General features: G+C 37.2%; 1 protein-coding gene across 1 annotated transcript in view; it reads left to right on the top strand.

Moving 5' to 3' along the window:
• The window catches only part of ITGA4 (integrin subunit alpha 4), an 88,575-nt gene that overhangs the window by 32,240 nt on the left and 36,968 nt on the right, over window positions 1-19,367 (top strand). The window contains exons 8-15 of the mRNA XM_081241850.1: window positions 162-224; window positions 316-453; window positions 3,701-3,812; window positions 8,132-8,226; window positions 9,444-9,534; window positions 10,145-10,190; window positions 10,564-10,718; window positions 14,045-14,199. Of these exons, the coding sequence (XP_081097976.1) occupies window positions 162-224; window positions 316-453; window positions 3,701-3,812; window positions 8,132-8,226; window positions 9,444-9,534; window positions 10,145-10,190; window positions 10,564-10,718; window positions 14,045-14,199 (855 nt within the window). The remainder of the gene's footprint in view (window positions 1-161; window positions 225-315; window positions 454-3,700; window positions 3,813-8,131; window positions 8,227-9,443; window positions 9,535-10,144; window positions 10,191-10,563; window positions 10,719-14,044; window positions 14,200-19,367) is intronic.

The raw sequence follows: 19,367 nt of genomic DNA, 5'->3' as shown, positions 1-19,367 counted from the left end.
TTAATGTGAACTTGGTTCCCTAAGCCTTTTGTATCACTCTGAAAAGGATTTTTCAAAAATATATTTGGGCAATTACAAGTTATGAAAATTAGTGTTTTGATTGACTGAAACATTTTTAATGATAGCAGTCTGACCTTTCTGAATTCTTTTCCCCATTGCAGGCATACATATTCAGCATTGATGCAAAAGAACTAAATATCTTACATGAAATGAAAGGTAAAAAGGTAATATGTCTCTACCTTTGGTATCACTGAGGGCTTTGGTGAGTAATTCTGCTTTTTTCTCAATGACTGGATCTGGTTTGCCTTGGAGCAGCTTGGGTCTTATTTCGGAGCTTCTATCTGTGCGGTGGACCTCAACGCAGATGGCTTCTCAGACCTACTTGTGGGCGCTCCCGTGCAGAGCACCGTCAGGGAGGAAGGAAGAGTGTTTGTGTACATCAACTCTGGCTCTGTAAGTCTGATTGGCTGCAAGTTGGAAGCCATGTATGGGATTTTGATTGAAACTGATGCTTTTCTTATTCCAAAGTTCTGAGACTATAGATTTTTAGGCTTATATAACTGATGAAAGTAAAAATTGTGGTATTGTACTGATGCTTTAGAAATGAAATGGAATATGATGATGAATGGGCCACTGTCCCATTTTGATATCTCGAAAGTATGAGATCAATTGTCTGGAGTTTCTCTATGCACAGCTTGTATGTGTTCACTCAAGTAGTTGAAGTTTCTTCCAGTTTTATTATGATGCAACTCTAATTTGAAAGAATGATTTTTATGTAGCCCTAAAAATGTGAATGTCCTATTGGTTTGGTGGTGAATGTCCCTATGTAATTTGGTAACTATAAAACACTACTAGAGGGCTTCCCTGGTGGCGCAGTGGTTGGGAGTCCGCCTGCCGATGCAGGGGACACGGGTTCGTGCCCCGGTCTGGGAGGATCCCATATGCCGCGGAGTGGCTAGGCCCGTGAGCCATGCCCCTGAGCCTGCACGTCCGGAGCCTGTGCTCCGCAACGGGAAAGGCCACAACGGTGAGAGGCACGCGTGCTGCAAAAAAACAAACAAAAAAAAACATTACTAGAAGTAGAAGATAAATTATGAAATGTTTTTAATTTCTTGATTTGAAAACAATTGGAAACAAGATATGTTTTGATAAGATGTTAATTTGCACAATTTATATAGATTATATTCCTGATAAGAATGTAAAATTGCCATTGTTTATTCCAAAGTAGATACAGTAGTTGTAGAAATAGGTGTTTACTTGCTTATGGTTGAGTTTTCAATTCTGGGGGGTGTTTTGGATTAGAAACTGACCACTTGACAATTCAATTTAAAGAGTTCTGCTGGCCTTATCTTGACAGTCTATCTTCCTGGCATCAAATCAAAAGAAATAATTGATAGGGCCTTAATGGGGTCTTCTTGGCCTGTTTCTTTGATTTAAGAGCAAGACCAGGTTTGTGAGAAAGTTGGTTGATTTCTTAAGTCACAGCATTTTCATTTGGGATTTAACAAAGTAAAATCTGTTTCCAGAAGGTATTTTTTTAAATCAGTTGTTTCAGAGCATTTAGTAAGTATTTACACTAAGCACCAGGCTAAACTCTTTACAATTTAAGAGAGAAAATACTCAGCCTTACAAAGCTGGGAGATTCTTGATGTTCCAAATATAGAGCAGGGAAGTTATTTTCGTGCTGGGATTTCCTAGACTGTTTAAACCTTAATTTTAATAGTAAAAGCATATCATCTATGAAGTGATCATTCATATCTCATTAGTAGTGAAATCAGGCATTACTCTGTCTTATATAGATATTTCACATTTTCCTATCCATAAATGGTCTTCCTTATGCTAGCTGCATACTTTTCTTTCTCTTTAAACTAAAGTTTTTGAGAACAGTTTAAACAGTAGCATATATACCTAAAGTAAGGCAATAATAGAAACGTTTTTCCCACTGAAATCTTAAGCAATCCCAATATGAAAAACAGATAAAAGTGAATTGCCTTTGCTTAAAGGGCAAGGGAGGAGATCTACCCATTTGACTATCCTCTTGTTAGCCCCTCACTTCTACGTCACTCAAGAGAGGGCATCTCTGTTGAATACTGGGGTTAATTTTATAATTGATTTCAGCTTTTAAAACCTCTTGCATAAGTTATTCTTCTTTTGTTGCCTTCCAACTTCCTGTTTCTTAACTTTAAAAAGATACTAACCACTACCTGACATTATATTATATATTTATTGGTTTGGTTTGCTGTTGTTTGTCGGTTCTTCCATTGGAGTGTAGACACCATGTGGAGAGGAATCATCTGTTTTATTTACTACTGTTTCCTCAGGGCTTGAAAGAGTCCTGGACAAGTTGGTGCTCAGTAATTGTTTTTGAATGAACTCACGAAAGAATGATACTTGAATGAATCTGGCTTCCATCTACTTCTGCTAAAAGAGCTCTCAGGGGTCCCCAGTGAACTCTTGGTCACCATTCTGTGCCTGGAGGATACTTGAAGAATAGTGATCACCACTTCTTGAAACTCTCCCCTTGGAACTTCAGTGCCTTTGTGTTGTTCTAGGTCTGCACCTTCTCGTCCTCGCCTCTTCTGCTTTCTGCTCTTTAAATTAGGCATTTCTCTAGGAGCAAAACAAGTATAGGAATTTTTTAGTTGGAAAATAAAAGGTGAAGGGCACTTCACAAGGAGAAGAACGTGTGTACTATGGGAATGAACAGACTTGTTTGAGAAGAGGGAAGGATCTATGATGAGCAGTGCATGGGGTTTGTTTTTGGTTTTGTTTTTAATACAAGGGAGTGACATGATCAGAGTTTGGAAAGAGGTCTGGCAGCTGTTACTGCAACAGCTCCTGTTGAAACATTATTGAGTGTCTAATTGTAATAACTCATCTTCCAACTTCAGAGACAACAGTTGACCAATCCATGCTTGAGTGGCTGGAAAAAGATCACTAAGGCCAGCTTCAGTCGTGTCACTCCTCAACTCAGAAACCTTCAGTGGCTCTGTCTTGTTTTCCAAGTTGAGAGTAAATTTCTTCCAGCCTTCAAAGTCCCACCCCATAAGACTGCAGTCTGACTTTTTTCGGTCTCATTCATTGCACATACTGTTGATATAGCCAAAGTCTTTGCAATTTGTGTTTTGCTGATTATTTTCTCTGTGTATCAAAACTTTGCCCATCCTTCAGTAGCCACCTTGACCACTACCTCCTTTTTTGAAATCTCTGCTGGCTCTCACAATTAGATATGCTCTCCTTGCTTGTCGATATTGCAAAGCAGTCTGTACTTCTAAGTCATTTACATGCTTGGACTATGCCTTTTCTGTAACTGGGGGCTTCTTCAGGAAAGGGAGTGTCTTAGACACACACTGCCTTGTCCCCTTTCACCCATTCAGTCTTTACACAGTGCATTGCCTTTACTAGGAACTCACTAAATATTTGCTAAATTGAATTATCAAAATGATTTATTGGATTTTCAAAGCTAGGTATCATGAGTTTGACAATTTTTTTTTGTCCTCTGAGCTCTAATCATACTATTATATGTGTTGACACACTTGACAAATATTTATTGAATTGAACTGAGATGTGTGTACTAAAGCTCAGGCTATAGTTTGTCCAAACTGTTTGAAGCATTAAGAAAAAATCCATACCCAATTACAACAGTAAATCATGTGTAAAGTTGTGTTATAATGACACCTTTCTCCCCCTTTCTGTCTAGGGAGCAGTAATGAATGAATTGGAAATAGAGCTCATTGGAAGTGACAAATACGCTGCAAGATTTGGGGAATCTATAGTCAATCTTGGCGACATTGATAATGATGGCTTTGAAGGTAATTAAAAGTATCCAATTTGGTACATGATTTCCACTTTTAAAGTGGCACATGGAAAAGAATATAATTGGAGTTTTATGTTGTTTGCCTTTCTATAGAAAATGGAGGCAGACTGGTGTGCTAAGTTTTTTTTCTTTAGTGTTATCCCTGATTTCTTCTCAGTTGCCAGCTATTGATTCTTAACTACTGTTAATATAGAATGATATTCAACATACCTTATTTCATTGCTTCTAAGGCACCATTGATTATGTTGTTTTATTATAAGTCATTATTTTATGTGCCCCTGAAAAAATGGTGCCTCTTAAACTGCGACTCACTTTTTTTCTATTTTAAGAAGGACCCTGATTTCAGGAATGTGGAAAAAAATGTGCATCATAGACTCACTGGATAACAGTAGTTAACTATCAGTGTAGTAAAGACACTGACAAAACCCAACAGAGGCTGGCCACAGAGCTGGAGCCAGGCTCTGAAAGCCCCCTTGCTGTGCCAGGCTTTCCTTGTTCACCTGCCCTGTGGATCTCCTGGGGATCCCAGGAGAGAGTCCTGAGCGGTGGTAAGGGGGCAACTGGAAGAGTCAAGGACAGTGGATATTTACCACTCGATAGGGGTGCGTTTCAATAATGGAATAGATGGTCTCATCAGAACTGTTACTGTTGCCTAGATATCAGTCCTGCTGTTGAAGTATCTGTCTCTACCAGCCTTCCCTCTTAAAATTTGCTTTTTGTTCAGTCTAGTTCTAAGTGGTAACTAAATCTATTAAAACTGTGCCTAAAATGATGAATGGGTTTGAAGGGAGAGTGTATAATTCCTCGAGTTCAGCAAATAAGTATTCGATATTTTCAGGGCTCAGAACTGTCTTCTAGATATGGTCATTGGCAATTGGTATATGGTAGAAGTAGGTCAAAACTTACTTGGATACTGGACGTAAGTGAGGGAGTACTGTAAATTCTCACTTTCTTAATATCTTCTTATGCCTAAATGCTTCATTCTACTTTAAATGTATGAAATGTTATTCTACAAGGAGAAAGCTAGTTGGTTATTGAATATATGCTTCCAGTGAGCCCTCTTGAATGTAAGATAGTGTAATTTGGTATACAAATGTTACCATTTCTGGATTTATTTTACTATTTTTCAAACAAAAAGAGATAAAAAGTATACATATATATTTCTATGGTTATGACTACACATAAAATTTTACATTAAAATATCTGAAAAATGTTATTATGATGTTACATTTCACAAGTACTCAGCAATTCTGTGATATTTATTGAGGACTTATTTTTTGCCAGTTGTACTATGCCAGGTATAGAGTATGTGCCATAATGAATGTAAATGAAGGAAATAGTGGCACTCCTTTTTATAGTTTTACAATCAAATGGAATATAAGATTAAGACATGAAAAAATAAACATTATATAAGTGGTAAATTTAGACCCAACCTAATTAATAAATATCTGTGGAAGAAAAACATGTTTTTGCACCTTGATATTTCATATATATTATATAAATTAGTAAAATTCTTTCTTTTAAAAACAAAATCATCATTTAGTAAAATACTTATTTTACTTATAATTCCTTCCACATCCTCTTTTAATTGACACATCTGGGGAAGAGTATTCACTATTTTGAATGTATTAAAATATTTGAGAATGATTTTTCATTTCTCATATGCACATACACAGATGGTTGTTACATATGACAGGATTTCCTTCTTTTTTATGGCTGAATAGCATTTCTGCTTTGCCCATGGCTCTGTGTTTTCTACATTTTAGATATTAGCCAAGACCATGCTGATTTGGAAGTCGGCTCAGTGTGTCCTAGCTCTGCACTGAGGTCTTTAATCCCACCGTCTCACTCTATCTGCCTGGGTGAGCCAGCAGGGCATCTATGTTCAATTTTTCATTATGTGATTCCCTATTCTTTTTCCCCATCTTCTAACTTAGTTTGTTTTGCTGGGATATGAGTGAAGTTACTTCACGTTCATGGCAGAGTGTGTGGGATTGTGTAGAAAAGAGATGAAAAACCCACCTGTTCTTTTTCCTTCCTTCTCCAGTCTTAGATGCAAATCAGACTTAATGTCCTTTTACTATGCACAGCTTTGTGGTGTTTTGCATAGTAGACCTCAGTAATTTTGGCATTCATGACATCATTTTTTTATTGTTCTTCAAAAGAAACAAATTAGAATATATTTCCTGTGTCCTTAGAAAAGCAAAACAAGCCATTTTCTAAGAAGATAACCAATTTGGCAAGAGTCCAGCATAAAAATTTCATCAAAAGTATGAGAAAGTGGCTTCCCTGGTGGCGCAGTGGTTGAGAGTCCGCCTGCCAATGCAGGGGACACGGGTTCATGCCCTGGTCCGGGAAGATCCCACATGCCGCGGAGCGGCTAGGCCCGTGAGCCATGGCCGCTGAGCCTGCGCGTCGGGAGCCTGTGCTCCGCAACGGGAGAGGCCACAGCAGTGAGAGGCCCGCGTATCGCAAAAAAAAAAAAAAAAAAAAAAAAAAAAAAAAAAAAAAAGTATGAGAAAGTTAAATAGGTACTAGACAAACCTATTCAACCAATGTGACCAGACAGACAGATGATAGCATTTTAGCCATAAAATGCTTTTGGCAAGACCACTTATTTTTGTTTTCTTATCTTGAGCCCTGTCATCTGACTTTTAGACTATATGTTTGAATATTTTTTTGAGCAGAACCATAATAAAGTTCTGCAACTGTAAACTATATGTTGTATTATTTTATGTGCTCCTGAAATGCTTATATATTAGCAAATCATATATTGAGCAATTCTTTCGCACAGAAGAGGAACAGGTGCTAAGAGGGGAGAATGTTGGTCATAACTTTATTGTTGATGATTTTATAGAACATGGTGATGGAGAGCAAAGGTTGTGGAGCCAGACTGCGGGGTTTAAATCCCAACTCTACCACATCCTGGCTCGGTGACCTTGAGTGAGTTACATTCTGTGCCTCAGTTTCCTCATCTATAAAAAGTGAGGATCAAAAAGAATTTGATAGTGCTGTTGTGAGAGTTACACAGGTTACAGTGGGTTATGTGAAAATAACATGAATAACATATGTAAAGCCTCGAGCGCAATGCCTGCATTGTAAATAGTATATAAATACTAGCTGATAAGATTATTATGATCATACTAATGATAATTGTTATGGTTTATACTAACAGTGAAATAAATGTTCAAATGGAAAGTAAAAACAGTTGTCAGATATCTCTGTTTATTCTCTATGTTTTGTCCCAATGGTGTTGCATAGGCATGGAAAAACATTATTATTAATAACATGTATTCTCCTTATTTCTATAATGATAGGTAGAACTTTAGGATATTATATAATACATCCAAGTGTCATCTTAGGATGTAAGAGTTGGATCTATACATAAGATAGCCAAAGACCGAATATACTTCAGTATCTTCTGCTTGGAATTAAATTGATCTGGGCCTTCTTAATAGTTTAGTACTATATGTACTTTGTTTTTTTCTTTTTTTACAACTTTATTGGAGTATAATTGCTTCACAATGGTGTATTAGTTTCTGCTTTATAACAAAGTGAATCAGTTATACATATACCTCTGTTCCCATATCCCTTCCTTCTTGCGTCTCCCTCCCTCCCACCCTCCCTATCCCCCCCATCCAGGCGGTCACAATGTACTTTGTGTTTATAGCACTTAAGCAACCATGTTATTCATAGTTTCTATTTTCTCTTGGTTTTCTTATGTGAAAACATACCCTTAACAGATACTTTAATTACTTTCATTGGAACAGGAATTAATTCAGAAGTCATTTTGCAAATAAAGTAAAACCTAGAGCTCAAAATAAGTGTTCTTGTGGTTATAGTATTTATAGATGATAATAACTTATTATGTGCTACACACTGCTCTAAGCACTTCACATGAGTTACATCTTTTTATGCCAAGGATGAGTTCTCTTACAAACCTGTGCTGAGGTGAGGGAACTGAGATACAGAGAGGTTAAGAAATGGGCCCAGCATAGCACAGCTGGGCACGAGGGCAGTGCTGGGGTCAGGCCTGGCCATCTGGCTGTAGGACCTGTGTCCTTAACCATTCTGTTAGCCTGCCTCTAAGACCCTAAGACTCTAAGCTTCTTCCACACACAGACTTATCTGTACAATCCACTACATTGTTATGACAGTAACAGTATTTTATAATTTTTTTCTGTCCAGTGAGAAAAGTGTTTTTTGATAAGGAGTTTTCTTATGTGATATTAATTAAAGAGCATGAAGGTTAGTTTTCAGAGTTGCATTCTTTGCATTAAGAATTTATTTTCTGTCATTTAAATTCTTGAATAGATGTTGCTATTGGAGCTCCACAGGAAGATGACTTGCGAGGTGCTATTTATATTTACAACGGCCGAGCAGATGGGATCTCGTCAGCCTTCTCACAGGTAGGATAATACTATTCTATTAATACTTACAAAAGAAGCATTGGTAATAAAATCCTTCTTAAAACTTCCAGCATTAATGTGGACTTATTTTTTTTAATTTGGTCTTTCAAATACTTAATACTGTTTCACCATTTTCTTATAATAACAGTAGATGGCCTCATTTTTAAGGTCATTAATAACTCTTTGAAACCATTTTTTTTCATAAATAAGAGTTCTGGTTCACTTCCATTCTAGCTTGTATTTAACCTATTAAAGACATTCTCTCTGCATTTCATCAAATTTATGTTCTGAGGTAATGCCCATACTATTCCAGATAAGCCCATTTGGATTTGATTAACTGTGTCTTGCCCTGTGGCTAAAGCCCCATGTTCCATGGAGATTGCACAGGGAGAGCAAAGACTCATGTGATACTCTGTGTTCCTTTTAGTGCAGAGAGTAAGATGAGAGCACTTTAATAAAGTTCCCTGATCTAACTCTGACTTTACTTTCACATTTTGAAAAATCAGGGCATTTCATTGCATGGAAAAAACTACATACACATGCAGAGAAGAGAGGTTTTTCCAAAGGGACTCTTACGGAAACATTAGCTAATACTGTTATTTTTGATTAGGCAAAAGTAGGTAAATTGTTCTTTATATAACATGAAAGATACATACTTGTCTAGTAAAGAATACTGATTCTCTTAGAATGGACAACCCTGATACTTATAAATCAGTATCTGGACATGAGATTAAACACATGGGGTAGGAAGCACATATCAGACTTGAGCTGTCCTTGTCAAATACTAGGAAGCAATCTGGCTAAATGAGGTGGTTATTATAAACCTAAGTAGTAGGCTCCACTAAGTGATCATAGATATCTTATTTTCTTATTATTTGTTTGGTTACTCATGTTGCTCAGGGAAATAAACACAGAGCCTGAAAAAAGACTGGGGAGAGAGTGTCAGGACTGTTTTAGGAGATCTTTACTACATAATTTTCCCTTTGCTCACAAAGGAAAGAAAGTGATTTTTTTCTTGTCACAAAATAGATATCAACTTCCCACTTCAAGCTGGAAACTACTCTTTCTCTTAGACACATGTATTTGACTTAACTACAATGCATTTGTTAATAATGTGCCAGGGCATGTACCAGGATTCATTATTTAACTAAATCATTGTTTCTCTGGGATATTAGGTGTTCACATCCTGTTTCCCACTCAACTTTACTATTTTTCAGAGAATTGAAGGGCTTCAAATCAGCAAATCATTAAGTATGTTTGGACAGTCTATATCTGGACAAATTGATGCAGATAATAATGGATATGTAGGTGAGTATAAAATTTACCATATTTTATAAATTGAAATAAACTCTGTTGTGGATGCTGCTTTATTGTGAAGTACATAAAACTGGTAGAGAAAAGTTCTAATTTACTAATGAGATTTTCCTTCATTTTAAAAGCTCTTTTGAATTCAAGGATGGGTCAGAAATAATCAAGTAATTCCTGAGCTTTAAACTGTTAGTTACTTAACACTTTATTCCTTGTTCTGGAAAAAATTAAAAACATTCATGAAAATAAATCAAACACACAATGATGAAAAGAAAGAGGTTTTTTTTTTTTGGTAATTTAAAAAGAGATTTCTGAGTGACTGTTTATAGTCCAAAAATTGAATCTTGTTTCAGTAAGGCTGTCTTTATGTCATATGTTTATATCCTAATGTTTATATTTATACTGTAAAGGGATGAATGTCACTGTAAATGAGCAGATTCAGACATATGTGAAATGAATCTTAAGATGTAAGCATACCTCTTCTAATTAATTTTCTGTAAATAGTGTTTTGATATAGTCGAAAGGTGATATGTAGTCAAGTATTTATGGCTGAAAGTAATTCTCTTTGACTAATGATGATCATTAATCTGTGTTGTTTTTTATCCTCCAGATGTAGCAGTTGGTGCTTTTCGGTCTGATTCTGCTGTGCTGCTAAGGTAAGGTTGATACATTTCACTGCTTAATGACAGTTGGGCTTAATTTAAATGATGGGAGGCAGTTTTTAAAATCAGCAGGGTGGCGACCTCATAACACTCCTTTTGATACTCTGAAATTTAATTATTGAACTTTAAGATATTTTTCCCACCTTACCTAGATATATACATAACTCATCAAAGTCAATATTTTTAGAGGTTTAAATGAAAATTTCTTTTGATTCATACGTGGAAATGTAATTGGGTATATATACACATATTATTAAATGGTTTCATGAAATTACTTGATCAATGGAAACTGACCAAACAAATGTAACTGTCATCTTAAGGAAAAATAATTCTGCAATTAATATTGCTAATTTTATTTCCTTCTTAGGACGAGACCTGTAGTGATTGTCGAAGCTTCTTTAAACCATCCTGAGTCAGTAAATAGAACACATTTTAACTGTATTGAAAATGAATTGCCTTCTGTGTGCATGGATCTAACACTCTGTTTCTCATATAAGGGCAAAGAGGTTCCAGGTTATATCGGTAAGGGTGCCCTTACAAATTAATGCCTGATAGAATGTGCACTTCCCTCATAAATCTCTTGGTCATCTTTCGAGCTCTCTCTGTATTTCACCATGGAGGGGTTTTTAGGGCAGGAGAGAGCAACCACCTGATAACCTTTACTCTTCATCTTCCGGATTCTCACTTTATTCTAACCAATGAGTTGGACACATTAAGGCTTTAGTTGTTTAGAGATTATGGCAGGAAGTAGAGCAAGAGTATCACTTGCTCTCTTATTTAAGGTAAACTAATTGAGCTTAATCTGTAAGATCTCTTTATAATAAAAAGAACATCACCACAGCTCCTCCTGTTTTACTAGGCTCACTGAAGTCTTGAGCTGGCTTAATTTGTAGGCCTGAGAGGGGGAAGATTCTTTTTTTCTTATTCTATCCTCTTTGAATAATTGAAGAAGCTTATCTGGAGTCTAGACCCTGGTTCTAATTTCCATAAATAACACACACCTCTTAAGGATTTACTATGACTATTGGCTCCTAAGAGCCATGCCTATTTGCCTGTACATAGGCAACTCCCAGTGATCTGCTCTGGAGAAAGTATCTTTGATATGGCTCATCCAACTTTGTGGTTAATCTCAAATCTCAAATATGTGGCTTCATAATCATTACATTTTTTTCTAGCAGGTTAATGTTCCTAATTATGTTATATTTAAGCTAATATTAGAATAACTAATGAAACTAGCCCATGGTAGAAGAGAAGCATAACGGAGTTTACCATTTGGACATTAATAATTCATATATTTCCTGAGCCCCGCAAGGCCTATCAAGAGTTGTTTGTTCCCATGACCCTGCAGGGTGTCTTCTAAACATCATGAAGGGTAGCAGATACTTATTGAACCAAGCTATAGATATGTAGCAGAGGCCTCAATCTGAATTAGCCTGTAATAAGAAGTAGAGAATGAGCCTGGTATTTCTATTTTAGATCAGATTCATTTTTTAAAAATTTTAATTTTATTGGAGTATAGTTGATTTACAATGTTGTATTAGTTTCAGGTGTACAGCAAAGTGATTCAGTTATACATATATGTATATTCATTCTTTTTTAGATTCTTTTCTTACAGATATAGATAAGATTCATTTTTAATGGTACTCTGCAGAAGTCCTCATTAAAGATGCAGTGATAGGCCAGTGGGCAAAACCTTCATCCGGTTATTGATTGAAGAAGTAGCAGTTGGAGAGCATGACCCTAGTAACACAGTGACACAGACAAGCTGATCATTATCTGAGAGACACATGTTAAATAGAGAGAACTATTTCCCTTTATGGAAAATCAGTATTTGTCATACTACCGATTCCATTGTGACCAAATATTTCTTTAAATGATTGAAAACAAATATATGAAAATCATAAATAATCATAGCATTGTTACAAAACATGCTTTATAGTTGTCATAAAATGACCCCTTGGGAGAAATAATTCACATAGTAAGCATATTTAATAAAACCAGGACATTTTGCCACTTACTGTGAACGGATTTTTATTTCCCTTGTTTCATGTGCATCTTGTCTGAGCTCAGGGTGATGAATTTGTAGATGGCTATTTCAGTTGCAACTCTATCTCTGAGGCATTGAACCTCAGTTATAGTAATTTTGAAGCCAATTGATTTGGACTTTATTTTCTAAATAAAAGGAAGGTTGAAAGATTTATTTGAAGTCTGTAGGAGTGATGTAGGTTTTATACTTATGTTTCCTTGAAGTAGATAAAATCCTTCCAGAAGAGTAAGATACTCTTAAAATGTAAATGAACACTTGAGGAATAATATAAATTATTTTAAATATCACTTATGAATTATTTCTCCTATATAATGAATGACCTCTCAGTGGACTACTAGATGTAGCTTGTTTTGCAAAGAAGGCTTTTATTTTTCAATTTTTTAAGTTGAGGTATAACTGACAAACAACATTATATTAGTTTCAGGTATAAAACATGAGATGATTCAATATTTGTGTATATTGTGAAATAATCACCAAAATAAGTCTAATTAACATCCATCGTCATACATAGTTGTAAATATTTTTTTCTTGTGATAAGAAATGTTAAGATCTACTCTCTTAGCACCTTTCAAGTGTGCAATACAGTATGATTAACTGTAGTCACCATGCTGTACATTACATCCCCATGACTTTTTTTGTAGCTAGAACTTTGTACCTTTTGATCCCGTCACCCATCCCCCACCCCTCACCTCTGACAACCACCAGTCTGACAAAGAACCCTTTTATATTCAAGAAATAGCTGTTTCTTTCTTGGTAAAATGGGTCTTGGAATTTTTTTTGGTTGTTGTAAATTTTCCTTAGTTTTTTGGTTATTGAAAATCTTCTTTAGCACATCATTTACCATGTCAGATTTGAAATAAGTTCTTACCAAACTGCCAGAATATTTATTGAGAGAATGTCTGTATATATTTGTTTATTTTTACATAAATCAACATTGGAAGATCCAACCAGAAACCAATAAAAACAAGGAAGAGAAATAATCAGGGTCTAGGGCTGGAAAGGAGATGTCTGTGAGTCAGCTGTTTATGTAGGTTTGACTTTTAAACCATGTGTTCACTTCACGTTAAAAAAAAAAAACAAAAGAAAAATAGCAACCCCTCAAAATGGAAACAAATGGAAATAAATGAACCCAACCATATATGAAATTAGTTCTGTAACCACACAAGATAAAATTATTACAAGTGACATTTGGGTGCCTGTACTTCCTCAGTCAGATGTTCTACGGACAAAAGGACTCGAAGAAATCTGAAACTTAACTCAAGACTTTTATTATTAGTAACAACTTTGGTAGTGTAGCTGTGAAATGTTTATATGTAGGAGGATTAAGCAAATAACTAAAGATGTTAATTTTAAAAGTAGGAACAGAGAAAAGTTTATAATTCTTTTTTTTTTTTTTTTTGCGGTACACGGGCCTCTCTCGTTGCGGAGCACAGGCTCCGGACGCGCAAGCTCAGCGGCCATAGCTCACAGGCCCAGCCACTCCGCGGCATGTGGGATCTTCCCGGACCGGGGCACGAACCCGTGTCCCCTGCATCGGCAGGCGGACTCTGAACCACTGCGCCACCAGGGAAGCCCCTATAAATCTTTTTTTTTTTTAAGTTATAAAAATAATTCTTGAAATGTGTATTTTAAGTTGTTCCCGCTTTCATATTTCAGGTTAGTTTTTAGAAAGTTATTTAATGAAGAGAATTTAATATATTTCCAGTATTCTATATAACTTTGACTATTATCACTTTAAAAATAACAAAACAAATGCCTTTAGATAATTATACTAATTGCAATTCTCTCTACATTTTTGCAGTTTTGTTTTATAACATGAGCCTGGATGTGAACCGAAAGGCAGAGTCTCCATCGAGATTTTACTTTTCTTCCAATGGAACTTCTGATGTGATTACAGGAAACATAAAAGTATCAAGCAGAGTGACTAACTGTAAAACACATCAAGCATTTATGCGGGTAATGTAAACTTGTTTTTATTAACAGATACGTAAACTTCAATATTATCAATACGTTTAAATCTTCTTGCATTGGTATCTTTTATAAAACACAGTGAAAAGCAAGTGTTACTTGAACTAGCTGATCTATTGTTCCAGCGTCAAAATGGTAGATGATCCTGTGTCAGACCTAGATAATTAAAACTCTACTTTTTCCTTCTTCCTTATTTCACATTTATCACATTTTACCGCGTCACTGTTTTTAAAGATTTGCCTGTTTTTAAAGATTTGCCTTTTCCTCTTCACAATTGCTATTGTCCCTCTCTGTTTATGCACTTGCCTAAAAATGTAAATGTCGAGTAGCTCTGCTGAGCCCCAGATCTATTCCTGGTAGATATTGGAGGGTGGGGGGAGGCAGGGAAGTTGGTTTATTTTTCATGTGACTTTAAGAAGCAGAATCCAACGTGACTGCTTTTGGATCGTGCCTTTGTCTCTATGCCAGCATTGTCGGTGATGTCAGTGGGAACTTGCACAGTTGTAGCGTGATGGGGATCATCTGTGGGCCAGGATGATGCTTCTCATGATGGTTTGGGGTATATCCTGCCAAAGCACAGCCAATTTCATGTTTCTTTTATTAAAACACTCATTCCCAAACGGATCATCACGTTCCTTGCATTGATCACATTTTATCGTATGAAGCAGTGCCAGGTCTTTTTCATTAGGGAATGGTGTACTTCATCAGAAAAGCTACTGTCCCAAAAAAGCCAAACTATTCCCAGGAGCCTTTTCTGGGATTTCAAATAGTAACCTCAGTTTAGAACTTCATTTTTCCTTAGACACTTATTCCAAGCAAATGCAAACAAGCATCAGGACTATTAGATGCTAACAGCAATAATCCCTATGCTATTTCCTCATTTCCCTTTACAGTTTTTATTGTTGTACTAGAGTAAAGCTATTAGATGGTTAAGAGCCAAAAGTATAGAATGATATTAGTGCAACCATCATTGATGTGGTGGGGATTAAAGAGGGTTTTTTCTTTTTAATTCTGCATAGTTGATTTTACTCAGGTTAATCAATTTTAGAGACTAACACCGAGACCATTTTAAAGGGCAATAAAAGGACCAACATCAGGCATTGACAGACATATTGTGTTGAATCTGTATAAATGGCAGCAAACTGATCTGATTTATTTAGTCCCGTTTCTTGATATTGTTCCTAAGACTAAGGGTTCATCAAAATTGTGCACTTTCTTCAGCATAGATTTGTACCAGAAATGACAGTTTAGCAGAGGTTTCTGTGTTAGTTGCATGTACACTTGTCACTACCATGGTAACACAACAACAGCAGGTTACAGCCATGACTTTGGGCCATACTGTCAATGACAAAAAAAAGCACTTAGCTCTGGGATTGGTACATAGAGGGACTGTTTTTGAAAAAGTGATTGTTTCTTCCAATATTTTTTTTCCTTCCTAACTTACCTTGCTTTTGTTTGGGACGTTTTAAAACTCATACATAGAAAGGCAAAAGGCTACTCCAACACTCTCCCTTGCAACAAATCCAAAGGCAGGTGTAAGAACCCCAGAAACAGCTGCCCTAACCTTGAGTTTTGTCAAGGACCCCTAGCTGTTATTTAGGAGGAGATGAAAATATAATGAGTGCATTTCCCATCCCCACCAGCATGGTACCCGAGGCTTTCGGAAACATTAACCGGATTGTTCCTTTGTTCTGTAAAGCGTGTCCGGTGTCAGGAGTGTTAATATACATGTGCATTCTACCTCAGCGCCCCTTACAGTGAAATAAGGTGACACTTGTTAATTATGTGCTCAGGGCCACAGCCCCCACCTCTCAGAGGACTCCCTGCCTGCTAGTTGGGCATGCTTTCTTTGCATAGCTCCTGTTGGCTGTACCAATTAAGTTCCACTTCTTCCAGTTAATAGATATTGAGTACCTATGTAGTGTCAGGTTCTGTTTGAGACACTTATATAGGTCAGTGACTGAAACAAAAAGATTACCACCCTCATAGAGTTTATAGTCTAGTGTGGTGAGATAAACAACGGCACAAAATGTAACAATACACAATAGTAACAAATAGTAACACAATAGCACAATAGTAACAAAATGTAAATTTTATAGTATTTTAGAGCAGCAGACCCCAACCTTTTTGGCACCAGGGACCAGTTTCATGGAAGACAGTTTTTCCACTGGGGGGGATGGTTCAGGTGGTAGTGTGAGTGATGGGGAGCGATGGGGAGCGGCAGATGAAGCTTCTCTTGCTCACCCCACAATCACCACCTGCTGTGCAGCCTGGTTCCTAACAGGCCACAGACTGGTACCGGTCCATGGCCCAGGGATTGGGAACCCCTGTTTTAGAGGATTATATGGGTGATGGAAAAAGGAAAGGCGAGCAGAGCACAGGAAATTATAGAGTTCTGGGGAAGGAGTGAAGAATGCAATTTTAAATAGGGTGGGCAGAGTGGGCCTCATTCAGAAGGTGACATCTGAGCAAAGACTTGAAGGAAGCTAAGAAGTTACCATGTAGATGTCTGGGGCAGTGGTCCGCAACTTTAGCATGCAACAGCATTACCTGGGGGGCTTGTTGAAACACAGATTGCTGGGCCCCACCTAGAGTTCTTGATTCAGTACATCTTCAACAAGGCCTGAGAATTTGCTTTTCTACAAAGTCCCCAGGTGATGCTGATGCTGCCAGCTTGAGAGCTGTGCTTTGAGAACCCCTGATCCAGGAGGAGAACATTACTGAAAGAAGAGCTAGGTAAAAAAGCATCAGGAAAAGAATGAGCCTGGTTGTTTTAGGAAACCATGAGGAGGCAAGGATGGCTGGAAGAGTGAGCCAGGGGGGAGAGCAGTAGAAAAAGAGTCAAATCACATAAGACCCTGTGACTTTTTCTCCAAGTGGCATGGGGATCTATTGTAGAGTCTGGGGCAGATAATTGACATGATCTGACTGAGTAATAAAAAGGAATACTCTAACTGCTATGTTGAGACTACACAGTAGGCAACCACAGGTTGACGCAGGAGGAAGAGAACACTGTAATAAGCCAGGTGAGAGATGATGGCTCCAACGAAGGTGGTAGCAGTGGATCTGCTGAGAAGTAGTAGAAGACAGATTCTACAAAATTTACTGAAAGATTGGATGTCTAGCATTTGAGAAAGAAAGGCTCCAAGGCGACTCCAAAGTCATTAGCCTAAGCAACTAGAAGAATACAGTTTTCATCAATAGGCAAGGGAAACAACTTTTGGGTGTAAAATGTTGGAGTTCAGTTGTGGACCTGCTGAGCTGGAGAGACCTATTTTACTTTTAAGTGTAAACAGCAATTAATCATTTGTATTGTATATACTCATCTGGAATTGGAGAGGGGCATGGAACTGGAAATATAACAATGCATATTTGGCATGTGAATGGGTTTGAAAGTCATATGAGGTGGCTGAGATCATCACAGGAGGAGAAAAGAGCTAAGGTCTGCACTCTGGACCCTACAACATGAAGTGGTTAGAGAGAAGAGAAGGCTTACTAAGGAGATGAGAAGGACTAATCAGTAAGGAAGAAAAACAGGAGCTTGTGGCATCCCGGAAGTGAAGTGAATAAAGCAGGGCAAGGAGAAAGGCATGACAGTGTTTTCAGTGCTTTCCTCTTAGTTGAAGAAGATGAGGGCTAAGAACTCACCATTGGGTTTAGCAATGTAGAAGCTATTGGTGATCATGACAACAGCGGTTCAGAGGAAAAGGAGGAGAGGAATTGGAGACAGAGTGTAGCTTATTCTTTCACAGATTTTTGCTCCAAGGGGAGCTAAAGAAAAGGGGTGGGGAGTCAGTAGCGGACAAGAGAAGTGGAGAGACTTTTTGTTTCTTTTAAGATGGGAGGAATAGCATGCTTTTATGCTGATGGGTGTGTTCCAATAGAGCAAATGAGATAGATAAGAGGAAAGAATCAGCGCAAAGAGGGCAAAAGGGGTGGGATTAATTGTACAAATGAAAGGATTGACTCTAGATAGGCACATGCATAGTTCATTTGTTTATGTGCTTGCAGATGCTGGGCAGATGTGGTTGAGAGGACTGGAAGTTCTCCTGATTGCTTTAATATTATCAGCGAAGTAAGAAGCAAAGGCATTAGCTTCCATCGGAATGGGAGAAGTGGTGTTTAGAGTTCAGGAAGAAGGTGTGAAGTAGTCTTCTAGGAGAGTGGGAGAGTGAGAAAGTACAGTATGGTCCTGAGATGGAGTTAGGCTCTAAGTTGCATCAGAAAGTGAGACGAGTCAGTATGGTTGTGGTTTTTTCCAGTCATGTTCAACCTTACAGGTGGGAGTAGATGAAGAGTTACAATCAGCCATGGTTGTGGTCTGCCAATAGAGTGAAGCAAAGAAGGAACGCACGAGAGAGCCGAGGAGTATGCAAGGGAGTGGTTATATTTTTGGCCATGAAGATTAAGCAGGGTAAGGAGAGGAGAGAGGACAGCAAGAAGGTGTGTGAGGGACAGGGGAACAAAGTTGAATTGGAGGTCCCAGTGGGAGCAGCACATTGTTGGACTTGAGTATTAAAGAGAATGAGCCAGAAAGATTTCATCAGTATGACAACATGTTAGAGCCATTGGGGACCTGAAGGTGAGAAAAAGAATTGAATTTTATTTTTATTCTTGCTCACAATCCCTTGATGATCTCACATAAATGAAAGTCTTTAAACCTACTTATATTTAAAAAACTCATCACAGTCTTTGTTAGTAGAGAATTTGGCTATGTTAGAAAATCCAAATCTTCTCATAAAACTTGGCTTTTATTAAGTCCTTCTCTTTTAATCACACATTCTCTAGTTTCATGTATTGGATCTTCTTGGAATATAGGAGACATTGTTAGCAATCTAATAAGTATCACATCACTAGCATATACATTTGCTGGTATGTTATTTTTCTGAGACTATATGGTCATTTATCTGGTTGGTAAGCACATCAGTTTTCTCAAGTCTACTTCATCTATTCATAATTAAAACAGGTATTTCCTAAGATTGTTTTCTGTGAATGGTCAAAATGTATTCCTCAGAAAATAAGGCAGAAATTATTTTTTTCCTTATAGAACTCCATTTTTTGGTTGTTTATAATTATGCCAAGCTTTAATATTTACTGTTAGAGCCTTAAAATTATTAGATGTTATGAAAGGAGAATCTAGAATTTACAGTTGGGAG

Source organism: Mesoplodon bidens, assembly GCF_964165515.1.
Source record: "Mesoplodon bidens genome assembly, chromosome: 8".
Lineage (NCBI taxonomy): Eukaryota > Metazoa > Chordata > Mammalia > Artiodactyla > Ziphiidae > Mesoplodon > Mesoplodon bidens.
Note: the sequence above shows the minus strand (reverse complement) of the source record. Positions and strands in the feature narration are given on the sequence as shown.